This window comes from Bacillus rossius, chromosome 17, assembly GCF_032445375.1.
Source record: "Bacillus rossius redtenbacheri isolate Brsri chromosome 17, Brsri_v3, whole genome shotgun sequence".
Taxonomy (NCBI): Eukaryota; Metazoa; Arthropoda; class Insecta; order Phasmatodea; family Bacillidae; genus Bacillus; species Bacillus rossius.
In genome coordinates, this window is record NC_086344.1 from 3,550,846 (window position 1) to 3,571,433 (window position 20,588).

General features: G+C 37.6%; 1 protein-coding gene across 2 annotated transcripts in view; it reads left to right on the plus strand.

Annotated features, from left to right (window-relative positions):
* Positions 1-20,588, plus strand: part of LOC134541016 (alpha-tocopherol transfer protein-like) — a 79,645-nt gene that overhangs the window by 17,634 nt on the left and 41,423 nt on the right. For both annotated transcript variants that reach the window (XM_063384143.1, XM_063384141.1), the window contains exon 2: positions 19,758-19,878. In XM_063384143.1, coding sequence (XP_063240213.1) covers positions 19,764-19,878 — 115 coding nt within the window. In that variant the 5' untranslated portion in view covers positions 19,758-19,763. The remainder of the gene's footprint in view (positions 1-19,757; positions 19,879-20,588) is intronic.

The window sequence follows — 20,588 nt, forward strand, 5'->3', positions numbered from 1 at the left end:
CGCATACTCACTGTTTGTGTGTCTATGACCTACCTCCTATGATTTTCTGTTATAAAAGTGATTGTTACCCTTTTTCACACCCTAAGGGATGGTGTTTTATAGTTATATGTAGTCTATGTCACTCTCCAGCCCATAAAATGTATAGATGCAAACAAATCATTTGAATCCGTTGCTCCATTGCTGCAGGAAGGACGATCAGAAGAAAAAAAAAACACGTTCGCTTTGATAACAGTAGTAGGGAAATCAATAAGAAATAATGTTTGTTTGTTTGTTGGTCCCGTACTTATGCGTTTATAAAGGATTCGCTTGATTGTGATGTAACTATGCACACTAGATCTTCGAAACACGTGGAAGGACACTGTTTGAGTAAGATTTCTAAAACTCAACTCCATCCCTCAGTTTTTACCTTTTAAAACAGAACTTTGGCACGTCTTGATCAAATTTTGTTCACTTTTTATTTAAAATCAGGGGAAAAGTAATGTCTATAATTGATGTATAACATATAGGCAGATCACTGTCTACATTAAATAGGTAAACACACCCCCATCGTCCTTTCCCATCCCTAAAACACAGTTTTTTTTTTACTCTATGATGAAATTTAGCATACTTTGTGTTTGAATTAAGCGGGAAATTACAGACTTCAAATGATTTATATAAAAAAATGGGGAAACAAATAAAAATAACCCATCCCTTTTTCCCACCTTCGGTACTGCATGATAAAAATTTTCATATATTAAATTTAAAATAAGAAGAAAATTACTATTCTACGTATCATTTAGAAAATTAGTGTAAGGTTATTGCCTACATGGGATTTTTTAAAAATCACCCCACTCCCTTTTTTATGTTTTAAATCATAACGTTGGTGCATATAAAAATATATATACACAACTAATGATAAAAACAAGAGAAAATTTACTGCTTTATCTTGTTTTGAAAATAGCCGACATCATCTTCCTGTAGGTATTCTTTAGGTTTCAGAAATCACCCCATCCCGTTTTCCACTCCCATTAAATAGAATACAGGTATTCATTAATGAACTTTTTCACGCTTGGCGTTAAAATTAAGTGGAAAGTAACTGTCTATTTCCGATTTTAAAAAAATCCATATCTCACATACATACACCAGTCCACTTAATATTTCGAAAAACCACCCCTTATTCCCCTTAATAATTCTAACGTAGTATTATGGTAATTCCTGATGAAATTATGGAAACTTGGTGTTTACATCTAAGAGAAAATGAAATTATTACATTAAATTAATTATTTACTTTCATCAAACTATCTGAAGAGATCTCAAAAAACCATTACGTCTACCTATCCCACTACCTAATGTTAAGTACTTGTACAACTTTGACAACATCTTGCACACTTGACGTTAGAATGAGGAGGAAAATTACTGTCTACATTTTGTAACCTTTGTCCTGAACAGTGAAAACAGGTCAGAGGAACAAGAGGTAAAACGGGCTGGCAGAGTAAGTACCTATGCTGAAACTATAAGTGCAAAGTAACAAGTTATTAATTGAACATAAGGGCTTTATAATTCACACACTGTGATGACATGAGAATATAATATTTAAAAACGCTGAGCTTCGATAATCTTAGCACATATCGTACAAGCCGGCTCAGCGTACAGGAGTCTGTGAACTAAATAACTAGCATAAATAATAGCCTTAAATTACGATGACATTAGCTGTAATGCAATGGGGGTGTATAGCTATCACAGTTGAAGTCGTTTTGCACGGGCTACACAACTAGCAGCTTTAATTGCCTTGCTACTGTACACTATCAAAATTTGTAGCTACAAAATTACTTTTGACAGGCAAACAACTCGTAATGCTGAGTTAGTTATAATGCTAAGTTATTTAGTATCTAAATTTATCCAGGCGAAGTGTGTTGACTTATAAAAAAGTGCGTGATACCAAAACACAAGACCAATAGACATTGTGTAAAATATTAGTATAATAAAATATTTACAAAAAAAATACAATTTATAAATGACCACTTTAAAAGTTTTACAAGTGTGGCTTATGAAATGTAATACTGAGCGTTCATAACGAATAAATGTAAAATTGCTCACCAACAAACGTTATAGATGGTTTAAGTATGTTTCACACTTGGACAGATTGTTCCGACCTACGGCCGGCATTCTCACGGTCACCTCCCAAATGTGCGCCCTATCAGGGTAGGGTGGGATTAACATTTCAGTTCGTTTATACATTCCAGATCTATATAATTTAAAAAGAACTGCTAGTGATCACTCCCTCTTTTTGATCGGTAAGGTATTAGAGCTTCAGCAATGACCAGCGGCTAGGGCCACCAATCCAGCATAGTCGCCGCCTCAGCCCCACACCTCGCTCAGCTAACCAAACAGTTGGCAGTGTCCTGAACCTTAAGACTTTATCAGCACTGCTGGCGCCTTCCCCGATCTCCCACATCACACCGGGAACCCTCAAAACACCCAGTGAACCCGTGGTCCGGTGGAGGCCTATCCAAGCCTGTGATAGCTGTCCAGTCTAGTACCGGAGCTGTGTCGTCGCTCACCACGTCGACTCCGCATCAGGCTAGGGAACCCTTGAAGCCTGCTCCAAGCGATCGGAGCACCACTACCAAGTACGTCCTACCCAATCAGAATCCAGGGCCTTGGAGGAAACCTCAGCGGGACACCAATCAATCTTTCATGGATTATTCCCTTACTACTGCCAACTTGACGTCGATTCGACAGACCGTTCGCCAGCAGCTAACCGACTGCCACTCTTCATAGTTACTCCACAGGATGTCCTAATCTCCTCGGAACCCTCAGACCTGATGTATCTCGGCCCGGCAGATTTACAGCCGATTAAGGCCCGGAAGTGCCTGAACTCATCCGGCGGCGATCACAGGAAGCCCTGGCTAGAAATGACAGACCAACTGTGCGTATGCTGGAGGGTCTCGGGGTTGCCTCTGTACCTCCCCCGACCACAGGACTAGGGGAACGTATCACACCTAGTCGAGTGGTTTACAGCTCTTTTTTAAGCCCGGGTGCACCCAAACACAGGGGCGCCCTTCATGGTCCATCCATTACCATAGGCCTGATCCATTCACTATGGGGACTTTTGGGGCCGAGACGCCGGGGCTCGGCAGTCGAACCCCACAGAAAAATTTCAATTGCATCTGCTGTTGCCTGCAGATTCAGCCAATTCACCATTTCTAGTCCCATCCATGCAACTGAGGATGCACTGCGGCAGGGTTACGCCCGGCATTGTCCTCTTCAGTTAAGGTGATGCTATGACCAGAGGTTGAGGCTACCCATCCCAACATGGTCACCACGATTCGCCCCCAGCAGCGGTGCCCACGTGGAGGCAGAGGATTGCCTCTTGGTGCGGAGAGGCTATATATTCGTATCCTTGCACCCATTCCGTGGACCTGTTGGATCATGTCTCGGATAACTAGAGCCGGCAACAGCTCCGACTCCGCAAGCGACAATTACCTTCCTGGCAGGGCCAGGTCCACTCCCGCCATCCACTTGAACAAGAAGATTTCAAAGACGTGTTTCAATGGTGTGAAAAAGGTGTAGGTTTTCTTTAATTTTAAAAATTCAAATTTCCATAGAAATAATGTTGGATGTAAGAAACTAAACATGAATAACGTAAATAATTAGTTACGTTGAGTTCGTTTATCATTTTTCGATATTCAACCTCAGTGAAACACTAGTTTTTATTTTAATAAATCATATATCCAAGCAAATTAAAATGAAGTTAAGAAACTGAGAAATAATAATGTAAAAAATTATGATTTAATATCATGTTTTAATATTTACCATTTTTCTATGTTCGACCGCAAAAGGTGTGAAAAGGCGGTCAGTGTTCTATTATAAAAGTCGTATCTCTGAAGCTAATCAATTGGGATGTAAGTTATGTGGTATGATTTATTTATAAACATGAAAAATTTACCGACTCATTTTTATAATTTGCCGAAGATATACTTTTTAAAAAATTCTAATATTGTAAATATGGTTTTAAACATTATAAAGTAATATATTCTTATCGAATAAAACTTTATGTAAGTTATTTTAAATGGTAAAAAAACATACCTTAACCTACATATTGTATACGTTCTCGAAATATCACGTGTTAATTTGTAACAGGGGTTAATATTATTTAAAAAAAAAAAACTTATGGAATCCATTAAATCAGTATTGGCAAGATAAATTTTACCTGATATAAATATAAGTTTAGTAGTATATAATAGGGGCTCCGAGATCAGGCGCCAGGCGCTGGTGCTTGGTGCCGGTGTCCGCCATCTTGGTTTGTGACGTCACGGCGGCAAAAATTCCTCAAAATTCCTCAAACATGACTCAAAATGACTCAAAATTTCCCGTTTTCGAGGGAAAAATTCCCGTTTCGAGGAAAAATTAGGATTTCAAAAAACCACAAATGTCTTTTGCCTTAGAAAGAACACCAATTCCTAAAATAGGCTTAAGCATCCTTAACTCAAGCCTCAGTTAAGCCATTTCTAGGAATAAGGATACCTTGACCTTTGACCTTGACCCCGACGGCCATCTTGGATCCACCATCTTAGATCCGCCATTGTGTTCTCGAACATTCCGTCGATGTGTTATCCGCCATTTTGAATTATGACGTCACCGTTGCAATTTTCGTTACGCTCGCCATCTTTAACTTTTTTATTATCCGATTTTAATGAAAATTTTTTTAAAAATTATAAAAAAATTCACTTAATAAAATTTTAATCAAAAATATCGAAAAAACATATATTTACGACACGGAGCTCGGAGTCCTCGGTTCGAACCCGGTGAGGGCAAAAAAAAATAAAAATGGTGACCGATCCTTCCCCTGTGGCGGGGTGCTGGCAGACTGACCCCCACCACTTATGTCAATGCACATATACCATCAGGTAATATGACGTCATGTCCGCCATCTTGAAATTTGGACGCCATCTTAAAAATCTTTATTTATTATCCGATTTTAATGAAAAAAAATCCAAAATTCATCAAAAAATTAACGTATTTAAATTCTGTTTGATTATATCGATGTACGTCCTTGGTTCGATTCCCGACGAGAGTAAACAGTCGATCCTTCCTCCATGAAAGCTACCTAGACTGATCTATCACCACCAATACCAAGGTATATATCGTCAACTGGTATGACATCATGTCCGCCATCTTGTCTTCATCCACTGGAGACCACCATCTTGTTTTCGTGTGCTAGAGTGTACCGATATCATGTAGTATAATTATCTGGTCACCACACCTTTGACCTTGACCTTGAACTTTGACCTTGACCTTGAAATTTGACCTTGAACTTGAACTTTGACCTTGACCTTGAAATTTGACCTTGACCTTGAAATTTGACCTTGACCTTGAAATTTGACCTTGACCTTGAACTTTGACCTTGACCTTGAAATTTGACCTTGACCTTGAAATTTGACCTTGACCTTGAAATTTGACCTTGACCTTGAAATTTGACCTTGACCTTGAACTTTGCCCTTGACCTTGAAATTTGACCTTGACCTTGTGATTTGACCTTGACCTTGAACTTTGACCTTGACCTTGAACTTTGACCTTGACCTTGAACTTTGACCTTGACCTTTAAATTTGACCTTGACCTTGAAATTTGACCTTGACCTTGAAATTTGACCTTGACCTAGAAATTTGACCTTGACCTTGAAATTTGACTTTGATCTTGAAATTTTACTTTGTCCTTGAAATTTGACTTTGTCCTTGATGTCCATCACGGATCCGTCATTTTATGTTCAGTACATGCTACCAGGAGCGACCACCTGCTGGAGTACACCATCTTGTGCGTGTACTCGTATTACCATCATGCTAGTTTTATTCTAAGATGCTACAGTGCAGTAATCATTTATTACTGAGGTACCCACCATCTTAAAATTTGACCGCCATATTGAAATCATGTAATTATTTAGCTAGAAATGCGGGAAAAATTCCAATAGTCTCCGAAAAAATCATTTATTAATTTACAAATCGAATCGATGGATCCCTGTCCACGGTTAGATTCTTGACCAGAGACAGTTGTAACTAATTATTAAATAAATGTTAGGTTCTGTTTTCCATTACCTTTCGCGGAGTTTATTAATCATTCACTCTACGAAAATCAACTCAAGTCAATATACCGGACCAACGAATTAAATCAGTGCCGATTAGCCTATTATGAAAGTCTAATTTTTCAATAATCTGAATAACATATAAGCCGTTCATGTACAAAGCCACACATATAGATCAATTGCCTTCAGTCCAAGAGACCGAGTCATGTCATTATCAGACGTATAGGCTAGTCATTTCAGGACCACATGACCTTCGTAATCCATCGTGACATTTTTATACATTCTAAAGGACCAAGTAACCTTGTAAAATATTTTAGTAACACCAAGAGGTGATAAACTAGTAAATATTCAATCACTACATTTTGTACTACGCGCAGTCAACAAAAAAGGAAGCACCAACAACGAAAAGACAGCACCACCAACGAAAAGACAGCACATTTGGAAGCACCGACTACGAAAAGGCAGCACATTTGGAAGCACCGACAACGAAAAGGCAGCACATTTGGAAGCACCGTCATCGAAAAGGCAGCACATTTGGAAGCACCGACAACGAAAAGGCAGCACATTTGGAAGCACCGACAACGAAAAGGCAGCACATTTGGAAGCACCGACAAAGAAAAGGCAGCACCGCCAACGAAAAGGAAGCACATTTGGAAGCACCGACAAAGAAAAGGCAGCACCGCCAACGAAAAGGAAGCACATTTGGAAGCACCGACAACGAAAAGGCAGCACCGCCAAAGAAAAGACAGCACATTTGGAAGCACCGACAACGAAAAGGAAGCACCATCAACGAAAAGACCGCACCGCCAACGAAAAGGAAGCACATTTGGAAGCACCGGCAAAGAAAAGGCAGCACCGCCCACGAAAAGGAAGCACATTTGGAAGCACCGACAACGAAAAGGAAGCACCATCAAAGAAAAGGCCGCACCGCCAACGAAAAGGAAGCACATTTGGAAGCACCGGCAAAGAAAAGGCAGCACCGCCCACGAAAAGGAAGCACATTTGGAAGCACCGACAAAGAAAAGGCAGCACCGACAACGAAAAGGCAGCACATTTGGAAGCACCGACAACGAAAAGACAGCACCGACAACGAAAAGGCAGCACATTTGGAAGCACCGACAACGAAAAGGCAGCACCGACAACGAAAAGGCAGAACATTTGGAAGCACCGACAAAGAAAAGGCAGCACCGCCAACGAAAAGGAAGCACATTTGGAAGCACCGACAAAGAAAAGGCAGCACCGCCAACGAAAAGTAAGCACATTTGGAAGCACCGACAACGAAAAGGCAGCACCGCCAAAGAAAAGACAGCACATTTGGAAGCACCGACAACGAAAAGGAAGCACCATCAACGAAAAGACCGCACCGCCAACGAAAAGGAAGCACATTTGGAAGCACCGGTAAAGAAAAGGCAGCACCGCCCACGAAAAGGAAGCACATTTGGAAGCACCGCCAAAGAAAAGGCAGCACCGCCAACGAAAAGGAAGCACATTTGGAAGCACCGACAACGAAAAGGCAGCACCATCGACGAAAAGGAAGCACATTAATTTGTCATTGACTGCAATATTCATTGGTTCCAATATTCATTGGCTCCAATATTCATTGGCTCCAATATTCAATGGCTCCAATATTCAATGGCTCCAATATTCATTGACTCCAATATTCATTGGCTCCATCAGTCATTGACACCTACAGTCTTTTGGTTCCAAAAGTCTTTTGGCCCCAAATATATTAGGCTAGAATTCTTCGAGTCTAAGAGACTATGAGACCACATGGCTACAGAACTACGTGACTACGAATCTTCAAGTTTACGAGACTGCGAGGCTACAGAGCTACGAAGCCTCTAGTACACAGGTTTACGTGACTGCGAGGATACAGGACTACCAGTCTGCATGAGTACTTGACTACGAAGCTACTCGTCTACAAGGCTACAATTACAGCATCTGTTTTCGTCAGAATTTTCTCTTTTGCTCCAACTGCACCACCAGCATTATGTTATAAGATTACAAGGCCGCCTGCTTACGTAGCTTCAAGTCTACGAGGATACTTGGATACGTAGCTTCAATTCTACGAGGTCCTAAGACTTCATGACTACGCGACTTCGAGCCATGAGGTTACGAGATTATGTGACTACGAATCTTCATGTTTACGAGACTGCGAGGCTACAGAGCTACGAAGCCTCTAGAAAACGAGTTTACGTGACTGCGTGGATACAGGAATACAAGTCTGCATGAGTTCTTGACTACGAAGCTACTCGTCTGCAAGGCTCCAATTGACACATCTGTCTTCGATGGAATTTTCTCTTTTGCTACATCTACGCCATCAGCATTATGTTATAAGATTACAAAGCTACTTGCTTACGTAGCTTCAAGTCTACGAGGCTCCAATACATCATGACTACGAGACTACGAACCATAAGGTTACGAGACTATGCGATTGCAAGTCTTCAAGGTTACGTCATCGCGAGGCTATAGGGCTACGAAGCTTCCAGAACGCATGGTTACGAGAATGCATGACTAATTGGCCGCATGGCTACGAAACTTTATGTCTCTGACTGACTACAATAGCACTATTCAGTGGTGAGAGTTAATTTATTTCATGCAAAGGTACTTGCTGCAAGCAGTTCCGCTTTTCAACATCAGATGACGTCACGTTTTGCTTGCAGGTAAAATAATATTTATTTATTTTATGCGGGATGCGGGTTGTTCACTATCGCTCGCATAAGAAGAATGGCATCGATAGTCTTCAAGGAGAAGGAAGTTCGTCCTTCCTGCTAGTGCTTCTCAGATTTCTCACAGTCCGCCATCTTGGATTGCGACGTCACGGCTGCTATCTTGGATGGGTGTGACTTTGACCTTTGACCGAAACCGCAGGAATGATCGCAAGCACACGGATTAACCATCATAATATTGATAAGAATAATCAGGAGCACACGGAGAAAACCATCATAATATTGACAAGAATAATCAGGAGCACACGGAGAAAAACGACACATGTTTTCTTTGATATCATAAAATTACAGGAAAAAAATATTTAAAAATAAAAATAAATTAATAAAAAAATTAAAATAAAAACAAAAAATACATAAACTGATTCTGCTAGCTTGTAAACTTATCATTGTTGAGCAAAGATAGAGTTCTAGTACAAGCCAGAATTTTATGTATTTTTTGTTTTTATTTAAAAAATTTTTTATTAATTTATTTTTATTTTTAAATATTTTTTTCCTGTAATTTTATGATATCAAAGAAAACATGTGTCGTTTTTCTCCGTGTGCTCCTGATTATTCTTGTCAATATTATGATGGTTTTCTCCGTGTGCTCCTGATTATTCTTATCAATATTATGATGGTTAATCCGTGTGCTTGCGATCATTCCTGCGGTTTCGGTCAAAGGTCAAAGTCACACCCATCCAAGATAGCAGCCGTGACGTCGCAATCCAAGATGGCGGACTGTGAGAAATCTGAGAAGCACTAGCAGGAAGGACGAACTTCCTTCTCCTTGAAGACTATCGATGCCATTCTTCTTATGCGAGCGATAGTGAACAACCCGCATCCCGCATAAAATAAATAAATATTATTTTACCTGCAAGCAAAACGTGACGTCATCTGATGTTGAAAAGCGGAACTGCTTGCAGCAAGTACCTTTGCATGAAATAAATTAACTCTCACCACTGAATAGTGCTATTGTAGTCAGTCAGAGACATAAAGTTTCGTAGCCATGCGGCCAATTAGTCATGCATTCTCGTAACCATGCGTTCTGGAAGCTTCGTAGCCCTATAGCCTCGCGATGACGTAACCTTGAAGACTTGCAATCGCATAGTCTCGTAACCTTATGGTTCGTAGTCTCGTAGTCATGATGTATTGGAGCCTCGTAGACTTGAAGCTACGTAAGCAAGTAGCTTTGTAATCTTATAACATAATGCTGATGGCGTAGATGTAGCAAAAGAGAAAATTCCATCGAAGACAGATGTGTCAATTGGAGCCTTGCAGACGAGTAGCTTCGTAGTCAAGAACTCATGCAGACTTGTATTCCTGTATCCACGCAGTCACGTAAACTCGTTTTCTAGAGGCTTCGTAGCTCTGTAGCCTCGCAGTCTCGTAAACATGAAGATTCGTAGTCACGTAATCTCGTAACCTCATGGCTCGAAGTCGCGTAGTCATGAAGTCTTAGGACCTCGTAGAATTGAAGCTACGTATCCAAGTATCCTCGTAGACTTGAAGCTACGTAAGCAGGCGGCCTTGTAATCTTATAACATAATGCTGGTGGTGCAGTTGGAGCAAAAGAGAAAATTCTGACGAAAACAGATGCTGTAATTGTAGCCTTGTAGACGAGTAGCTTCGTAGTCAAGTACTCATGCAGACTGGTAGTCCTGTATCCTCGCAGTCACGTAAACCTGTGTACTAGAGGCTTCGTAGCTCTGTAGCCTCGCAGTCTCGTAAACTTGAAGATTCGTAGTCACGTAGTTCTGTAGCCATGTGGTCTCATAGTCTCTTAGACTCGAAGAATTCTAGCCTAATATATTTGGGGCCAAAAGACTTTTGGAACCAAAAGACTGTAGGTGTCAATGACTGATGGAGCCAATGAATATTGGAGTCAATGAATATTGGAGCCATTGAATATTGGAGCCATTGAATATTGGAGCCAATGAATATTGGAGCCAATGAATATTGGAACCAATGAATATTGCAGTCAATGACAAATTAATGTGCTTCCTTTTCGTCGATGGTGCTGCCTTTTCGTTGTCGGTGCTTCCAAATGTGCTTCCTTTTCGTTGGCGGTGCTGCCTTTTCTTTGTCGGTGCTTCCAAATGTGCTTCCTTTTCGTGGGCGGTGCTGCCTTTTCTTTGCCGGTGCTTCCAAATGTGCTTCCTTTTCGTTGGCGGTGCGGTCTTTTCGTTGATGGTGCTTCCTTTTCGTTGTCGGTGCTTCCAAATGTGCTGTCTTTTCTTTGGCGGTGCTGCCTTTTCGTTGTCGGTGCTTCCAAATGTGCTTACTTTTCGTTGGCGGTGCTGCCTTTTCTTTGTCGGTGCTTCCAAATGTGCTTCCTTTTCGTTGGCGGTGCTGCCTTTTCTTTGTCGGTGCTTCCAAATGTGCTGCCTTTTCGTTGTCGGTGCTGCCTTTTCGTTGTCGGTGCTTCCAAATGTGCTGCCTTTTCGTTGTCGGTGCTGTCTTTTCGTTGTCGGTGCTTCCAAATGTGCTGCCTTTTCGTTGTCGGTGCTGCCTTTTCTTTGTCGGTGCTTCCAAATGTGCTTCCTTTTCGTGGGCGGTGCTGCCTTTTCTTTGCCGGTGCTTCCAAATGTGCTTCCTTTTCGTTGGCGGTGCGGCCTTTTCTTTGATGGTGCTTCCTTTTCGTTGTCGGTGCTTCCAAATGTGCTTCCTTTTCGTGGGCGGTGCTGCCTTTTCTTTGCCGGTGCTTCCAAATGTGCTTCCTTTTCGTTGGCGGTGCGGTCTTTTCGTTGATGGTGCTTCCTTTTCGTTGTCGGTGCTTCCAAATGTGCTGTCTTTTCTTTGGCGGTGCTGCCTTTTCGTTGTCGGTGCTTCCAAATGTGCTTCCTTTTCGTTGGCGGTGCTGCCTTTTCTTTGTCGGTGCTTCCAAATGTGCTTCCTTTTCGTTGGCGGTGCTGCCTTTTCTTTGTCGGTGCTTCCAAATGTGCTGCCTTTTCGTTGTCGGTGCTTCCAAATGTGCTGCCTTTTCGTTGTCGGTGCTTCCAAATGTGCTGCCTTTTCGATGACGGTGCTTCCAAATGTGCTGCCTTTTCGTTTTCGGTGCTTCCAAATGTGCTGCCTTTTCGTAGTCGGTGCTTCCAAATGTGCTGTCTTTTCGTTGGTGGTGCTGTCTTTTCGTTGTTGGTGCTTCCTTTTTTGTTGACTGCGCGTAGTACAAAATGTAGTGATTGAATATTTACTAGTTTATCACCTCTTGGTGTTACTAAAATATTTTACAAGGTTACTTGGTCCTTTAGAATGTATAAAAATGTCACGATGGATTACGAAGGTCATGTGGTCCTGAAATGACTAGCCTATACGTCTGATAATGACATGACTCGGTCTCTTGGACTGAAGGCAATGGATCTATATGTGTGGCTTTGTACATGAACGGCTTATATGTTATTCAGATTATTGAAAAATTAGACTTTCATAATAGGCTAATCGGCACTGATTTAATTCGTTGGTCCGGTATATTGACTTGAGTTGATTTTCGTAGAGTGAATGATTAATAAACTCCGCGAAAGGTAATGGAAAACAGAACCTAACATTTATTTAATAATTAGTTACAACTGTCTCTGGTCAAGAATCTAACCGTGGACAGGGATCCATCGATTCGATTTGTAAATTAATAAATGATTTTTTCGGAGACTATTGGAATTTTTCCCGCATTTCTAGCTAAATAATTACATGATTTCAATATGGCGGTCAAATTTTAAGATGGTGGGTACCTCAGTAATAAATGATTACTGCACTGTAGCATGTTAGAATAAAACTAGCATGATGGTAATACGAGTACACGCACAAGATGGTGTACTCCAGCAGGTGGTCGCTCCTGGTAGCATGTACTGAACATAAAATGACGGATCCGTGATGGACATCAAGGACAAAGTCAAATTTCAAGGACAAAGTAAAATTTCAAGGTCAAGGTCAAATTTCAAGGTCAAGGTCAAATTTCAAGGTCAAGGTCAAATTTCAAGGTCAAAGTCAAAGTTCAAGGTCAAGGTCAAAGTTCAAGGTCAAGGTCAAGGTCAAGGTCAAATCACAAGGTCAAGGTCAAATTTCAAGGTCAAGGTCAAAGTTCAAGGTCAAGGTCAAAGTTCAAGGTCAAGGTCAAATTTCAAGGTCAAGGTCAAATTTCAAGGTCAATGTCAAATTTCAAGGTCAAGGTCAAAGTTCAAGGTCAAGGTCAAATTTCAAGGTCAAGGTCAAATTTCAAGGTCAAGGTCAAAGTTCTAGTTCAAGGTCAAATTTCAAGGTCAAGGTCAAAGTTCAAGGTCAAGGTCAAAGGTGTGGTGACCAGATAATTATACTACATGATATCGGTACACTCTAGCACACGAAAACAAGATAGTGGTCTCCAGTGGATGAAGACAAGATGGCGGACATGATGTCATACCAGTTGACGATATATACCTTGGTATTGGTGGTGATAGATCAGTCTAGGTAGCTTTCATGGAGGAAGGATCGACTGTTTACTCTCGTCGGGAATCGAACCAAGGACGTACATCGATATAATCAAACAGAATTTAAATACGTTAATTTTTTGATGAATTTTGGAATTTTTTTCATTAAAATCGGATAATAAATAAAGATTTTCAAGATGGCGTCCAAATTTCAAGATGGCGGACATGACGTCATACTACCTGATGGTATATGTGCATTGACATAAGTGGTGGGGGTCAGTCTGCCAGCACCCCGCCACAGGGGAAGGATCGGTCACCATTTTTATTTTTTTTGCCCTCACCGGGTTCGAACCGAGGACTCCGAGCTCCGTGTCGTAAATATATGTTTTTTCGATATTTTTGATTAAAATTTTATTAAGTGAATTTTTTTATAATTTTTAAAAAAATTTTCATTAAAATCGGATAATAAAAAAGTTAAAGATGGCGAGCGTAACGAAAATTGCAACGGTGACGTCATAATTCAAAATGGCGGATAACACATCGACGGAATGTTCGAGAACACAATGGCGGATCTAAGATGGTGGATCCAAGATGGCCGTCGGGGTCAAGGTCAAAGGTCAAGGTATCCTTATTCCTAGAAATGGCTTAACTGAGGCTTGAGTTAAGGATGCTTAAGCCTATTTTAGGAATTGGTGTTCTTTCTAAGGCAAAAGACATTTGTGGTTTTTTTAAATCCTAATTTTTCCTCGAAACGGGAATTTTTCCCTCGAAAACGGGAAATTTTGAGTCATTTTGAGTCATTTTTGAGGAATTTTGAGGAATTTTTGCCGCCGTGACGTCACAAACCAAGATGGCGGACACCGGCACCAAGCACCAGCGCCTGGCGCCTGATCTCGGAGCCCCTATTATATACTACTAAGTTTGTTATAAATATATTGTAGTTCTCATCTACGGTTAGAAGAAACAAAAATTTCTGTTTTTTTGTTTACTTTGTTATGAATTTTTTACGTTGGCATCGTAGTGGGAAAAAAGGAGAGGGGTAAAAAATTTGGTAATTTTTTTTACTAACGGTATGTAAACTTAGAATCAAATAATAATACGTTCGATAAGAAATTTTATATTTCTAATTTACATTTAAAATAAAGATGCGATTATATCAAACAGCCATAAATAATGGGCGTTATATGCAGTAAGGTGAAATTATTTTATTATTCTAATCATATCTTTGACCATAGTAAACAAAGTGTTAGTGTAAAAAATGGCATACTTAATATTTAAGATTAAATAGGTGCAGATTTAACAATTTTTTTAATTGTCTACCTAATAAAATATAAATGAGCTAAGTGTGATTTTGATAAGGTAATATATATCTTCGAACACTTTTAAACAGTAGTTTTAAAATCAGATACCTAATAATAAAAATTTAAAAGTCTACACATAACCACATAAAATTATCATTCTTAAACAGTTTTGTTATGGAATAATTAATTTTAGAAACTGACAATCTATTATGTATATTTATTAAGTAAACATGTTTGAAATTATTTACATACTTTTAATTTAATGGTATGATTTTAACAATATTTAGAAATTACATGAGCAAAGCTAGTAGCTAGTGTTAATAATTTTTGTTTGATCATCTGGAAAAATTTCATAAAAATATTTTTGCCGTACGTATGATAAAAATAATTTTATAAAATTAATTACCAAAGAATTCTATATTTAAAGACAATGCTTTTGGCCACTACGTGATATTTAAAAATATATATATTTTTTAGAAGTATTTATATAATTTTAACCTATCTTTTTAAAATTCTCACAATTTTTAAATTTATGAGCCTAGGAAATATGAAGTAGATGTTTTTTGAAAGAAATTTAAATACTTAATCATACAAGGTTTTTTTTTTAAATTCCTAAATGAGTTCCTTCAATTATTCCATTCGACTCTTTTAACTGAAGTAACACGCAAAATTTAAAACAAAACTAAGAGCTCATTATGGCAAAAAGTGTGCTTTATATATGTACATACATATATTTCATGTGTGTAAACATGTCACTAAAATAGTGCACAAGTTGAACCGTGTTGAACGTAAATATAAAATAATGACTTGTAAAGTGGCATACCTTACCCAAATAGCAGCAAAGTTTCGATGCATTAAAAACCTAAAAAAAAGGGAAGGGGAATGTTTATCGCAAGCACGTGGTGATAACTCGCCGACTCACTGCTATGTCTGTCACGTTCTACACTTGAGATAATACTTGCTTGATACTGTCGGTTCATCTGTCGTACCCCGATCTCTGTGGAAGCAACGAAGCAAGAGATCTGGGTTGTTTGCACCAACTGAAACTTGTCTAGATTGCACACTTAAACTTAACACTTAAAATAAATAATAAAAACAAAATAAATTACTGGGCATTGGAAAAAAAATTAAGTTCCATAAAAATGTTGTTGTAGATGTTTGACAAATAAAAAATATTTGGTTTTTAATCATATACATATTTTAGTGAATGTTAATGAAAACTGGTCCATTTATCTATTAACATTTATTTATTGTGGATATTAGTGATAGAAAATATGTTTATACATTTTTTTAAATGTATTTATATAAGTGAGGTTATGTTCCCTTATTTATTTGGATTAAATTTATAAACGTTTAAAATATTATTTAAAATCATATTACTTTGAAAAAGTTCTAGTAAAGTATTATTGTGATGGTTATTACCCCGGGCTTAGATGACTGCTCCCCTTCCCAAAAAACCTATCACTGAGTAGGACCCACTTTCGCTTCCAAAATATGAACTCTGAAACCGGTTTGATGATTACAAACAACAGAACTTTGTTTTAGGGAAAACTTTCTCCAGGTTTTAAAGTTTTCTGCCTATTGCATGCATATAGGCCCACGTATGGGCAAGTACACAACATGCAAACAACCTATCCAGAGATGACTTGAGACGGTTAAAACACACACGCAAAATTCATGGGCCGTTTGCAACTTCCCCCCACCTTTTTTTTCTTCATTCTTTTGAGAATCCAGATATTTACGCCTCTGACTTCTGCCATTTCTTTCACCTCACCATTATTCAGCGGCCGATAAAATAAAGGCGGAGAGATAGGAACTGTGAGACGCCATATTTGTTTCAAGTGTTTCACTTGTAATGACCTATCTGATATTGAAAATATGCCTTTGTTACGGTAGAGATAATAAATTTAAGGGCCCTCATATTCAGGAGTGTAAATTGTGTTGGTGAGGCGGGATGATAAGTGCGACGCTCGCTGGTGGTTTTAACGGTACATCGCCTCTAGTGGCTGTTGACTAGTGCGCATTCTTACGTCGTGCGTTGGGCAACTATGATATTTGAGTGTTAACCATGCCATTATATGACGTAGAAACTAAGATAAATATGCAATGCAAGACCCTTGAGTTATTTCAAGAATCTCTACCGGTTATTTACATACTTAATATTACTCTGAAATCAAGCGTTTTAATAATTTCCATGCTAATAAAATAAAACATAAATAAAAACATTTTAAATGCAAAATACGGAAACAGGACCATACTCATCCGCTATCAACATATTCTTGAGAGTTTTTCGTAACCAGACACCGCACGGATGTCTTCGAAATGTTTTCTAATCGCGTGTTTTTTTTTTTCTCAAGCTCTGTACACCAGATGTTTTAGAAGAGATGTGATAGTGTAGTATTAAAACAGAATTATAACAGCTGCTTTTAATCACAAATGAATAGAGACCGGAAAAATTCGCGGTTTCGATGGATTTCAGGATAGACTGCACATTCTCCTGTACACTCGGGCAAATAACGCAAGTTCATTGGCTGCCGACTTGTGAGTCGTCTCGGCTGGTTCGTCTGTAATTCGATCCTTCTTTGGTTGAGGGTTTATAATTGGTTGAGATGCGTCCAGATGAACAGTAAGCCAATAGCAAAATAATCGAAGAGGTATATTTATTTGAATTCTAGTCTATCGCTGAATGAATCCGCGAATTTTTCCGGTCTCTACAAATTAATTAACTGCTGAACGCTAATGAATTCCCAGGAAGAAAATATTTGTAGCTATGAGTCACTATCAATTTTAAGTATTTCATTCAGTATTATACCATACTTTAACAAAAGCAGAATGTGGAAAATGTCAGTTTTTAATTAATTAAGGTGCTCAAAACATTTCAAATCATGATGGCGTCTTTCGTATCTTATTTCTCCCCCTTTAAATAAAACAGTGTACGCACGCTCCTTTCGTTCCGAATGGAAAGCCGATAACAATACTTTAAAAAAAAAAAAAAAAAAAAAAAACCTGGTTGGAGAGCACAATTATATTTTTACACTGAGATACGCTAATTCGATTTAATTAGCCAAGCCTGCGTTCTTTTGTGCTAAACGTTTAATGAAGTTGTTCTCGTTATAAATAATTTTGAAAAACTTAGTGGCTAACTAAGAGACGATAATTGATGTAGCGCAAAAATTCATCAAATATTTTTAAGCATTTTCTTGAAATGATAAAGGGTTTCTAAAATGTTCTGGTACAGAAATTTACAAGTACTTTATAAAATAATTGAGAATGATTTGTTTTATTTCAAAGCTTGTAGACTGTACATAAGTATTAACGTTATAATTAGATTAATGCGAAATTGCCAAATTATTTTTTTATATATTTACTGTGTAAGCTTTTCTACAGTTTGCGTATTTCGTGTCAGGAAACATTTCTACGTATTATTACATAATTGTTTTATGCAATTTAACTTTTGTCATGGTTTATGTTTTTTAGAAAGATATTAATGTTTCTGAGTTCAGAAGCTAATTAAGCAAATAATAACCCAACAAATATCTTTAATAAGAACAGAAATACATATTTATTAAAATTTATGGTGTCAGTAATAGTCTTTCTAATACTCAATTACTACTTAAACGGATTAATTCAAACAAATATATATTATTTTAAACATATAAATTTTTTAACATAAAAAAGTAAAATGATTTATTCTAATTATTTGCAGAACACCTACTATACATTTAGCTAGTACATACAACACCACTTTCAAAGAAAACAATGTTTACAAATGATTTTAATGTTGTTTTATATAAAAACTTAACACAGTTAACATTTTCTGAATTATTTTGATTTTCTAGAAGTTTTGTCAGTGATAAAATGGGAATGTAGCTATAAGAAGTTGCACGTAAATGGTTACCATAATCACACAGTCAGGTTTTTTTATATTCCATTTTGGCAGGGAGTTTAAGTACACTTATAAATTAAACTCATAATTCCTGACAATGTTACAAATTGTCATATTTTAATATGATATGAATTTAAAAAAGAAATAATACCCTAAATGTTTAGAGCAAACATGTAACTAAATTTACTTTTATATAACTAAGAAGCATGCACTTGCATTATAAAAAAGATGTTTTTGGTACGAAACGTTTTTATTTTATTTTAAAAGCTTTTTGAGTAATAAGTATCATTCGTCAGAAAATTTCTAATTTTGTGGTAAAGCTAAGTGATAAAATGTTTAACTATCTAAACTTGAATTTACTAGATATATTATTTATAAAAATCTTAAATTGTACAGTCTTACACAACATGGTAAAATTTTAATTTCAAATAATTTATTTCAAAAATCTAAAATTATTACAAATATTTAAATAATTTAGTCCTTTTCAAATGTTTTACTGAAAAATTTCTAATATCTAATATCTTTGGCAAATTATTATTCAATATCAAATTTTCAGTTTAAGATTATAGACATCAATGAGGTTTTTGATAATGTATCAGTATTTATCAACTATAGCCTGTGTAAAATAAACATAAAGCTCATTTTACAAAACTATAAGTGGTCACCTTTACGGTTACTGGAAACTGCTATTTAGGGTTGAAATACAGTTTTGCAGCTTTTCTACCAATTGTTACCAAAATACTGATTTGTAAGCTTAAGTTTTGAAACACCCATCTTCAAATTCCCACAAAACGGGAAAATTTCCATTGAAACATGCTCATTTCACGACCATCGCAAAACTTGTCGCTGTCGTAAGATTATTTGATGGAAATATTTGGGGTGGTTTTCATTCTTCCCATACAATTTGTGACTTGTTCCCAGCGGTATATGCGAGGGGGGGGGGGGGGGGGAGAGTTCAGAAGGATATATCCAACCCGCCTTTACAATCATAAAAAATATATTGCATCCCCACCAACAAAAAAAATGAACTTTAAAGTAAACAAGCGGTAAAAAAAACATTACTTTCCCCCTCTCCCATGAAATGAAATTGTGCCTTCGCTTCTTGTTACTACTCTCAATTATGTCTATAAAAATACTGCACAACAAGACAAGTTTTGCAGTGGTCGATTAAATATTATCAACACACTTAGAGTTACACATTTAATTCTTTGTATACTTTCTTCAATAAACCAGTTGTTCAGTGGAAAACTTTACATCATAAATCGTATATATATTTTTTCTTTTCAACTTTTCCTTTTCGTGATGAACCTAGAGCCAAAGTTTTTTTGGTAAAGAGCAGACTCATTCAGTGTAAACACTTTCAAAAGCAAAAAAAAAGAATACAACTGAACTTTTTGTTACAGTACATCATGAGCCCTTTGTCCTTGGAGGAGGAGTACCAAAACAACCCATGCTTAAGAAGAGAGGACATCAGTAACCTGAAGGAATGGTTGACTCAACATCCACATCTCCCTGCCGTTCCAGGTACAGTGTTTACGTTTTTTAACCTTAAAGTGAACATTATAAAAACATAAAATTGTCATTTCTGTTTGTAAAATAATATTTTCAAGCTAGCATTTCGAAGTTATGGAAACTGTACTTATTTTTATATGTTTAGTAATGTTCATTATAAATACAATCATACCATTAGCATTATCTGCTCTAAGAAAGAAAACTGTAAAGTTAAAAATTAATAATTTGACAGATGTTTAACTTCATCTGCAAGATAAAGCTTTTGAGTGATTGGAATGAAGTGTATAAGTTTACAACTTTAGCATGCAATCAAAAACATCCAATCCATGCCAAGTCCAGATTTCGAATAACAAATCATTTAAATTTCAGTGGTCTTGGAACACCCAAAATTTTAAGTCCATTTAGTTGAAAATGAAATAATTGTGAGTATTATATAAATGTTCCTCCTTCGTCTAGATCTGTTGTGAGGTGACTGATGCTGGTCCGCCAACTTGGTTTGTGACGTCATGGCGGCCATATTAGATGAACTTGAACTTTACCTTTAAAAAATTTCCCAAAACTTGCCAAAAATTACAGGAAAAATTTGCCGAATTTTGCCTAAAAAGGCATGCGGTGTGAGTGTGTGGCTGCTCAATAATAAATTAATAAGATTAACGAAACTAGCATCCAGTTCCATTGAGAGGTGCAATGTTTAAATCAGAATCCAGCTGAACATGAAGAAC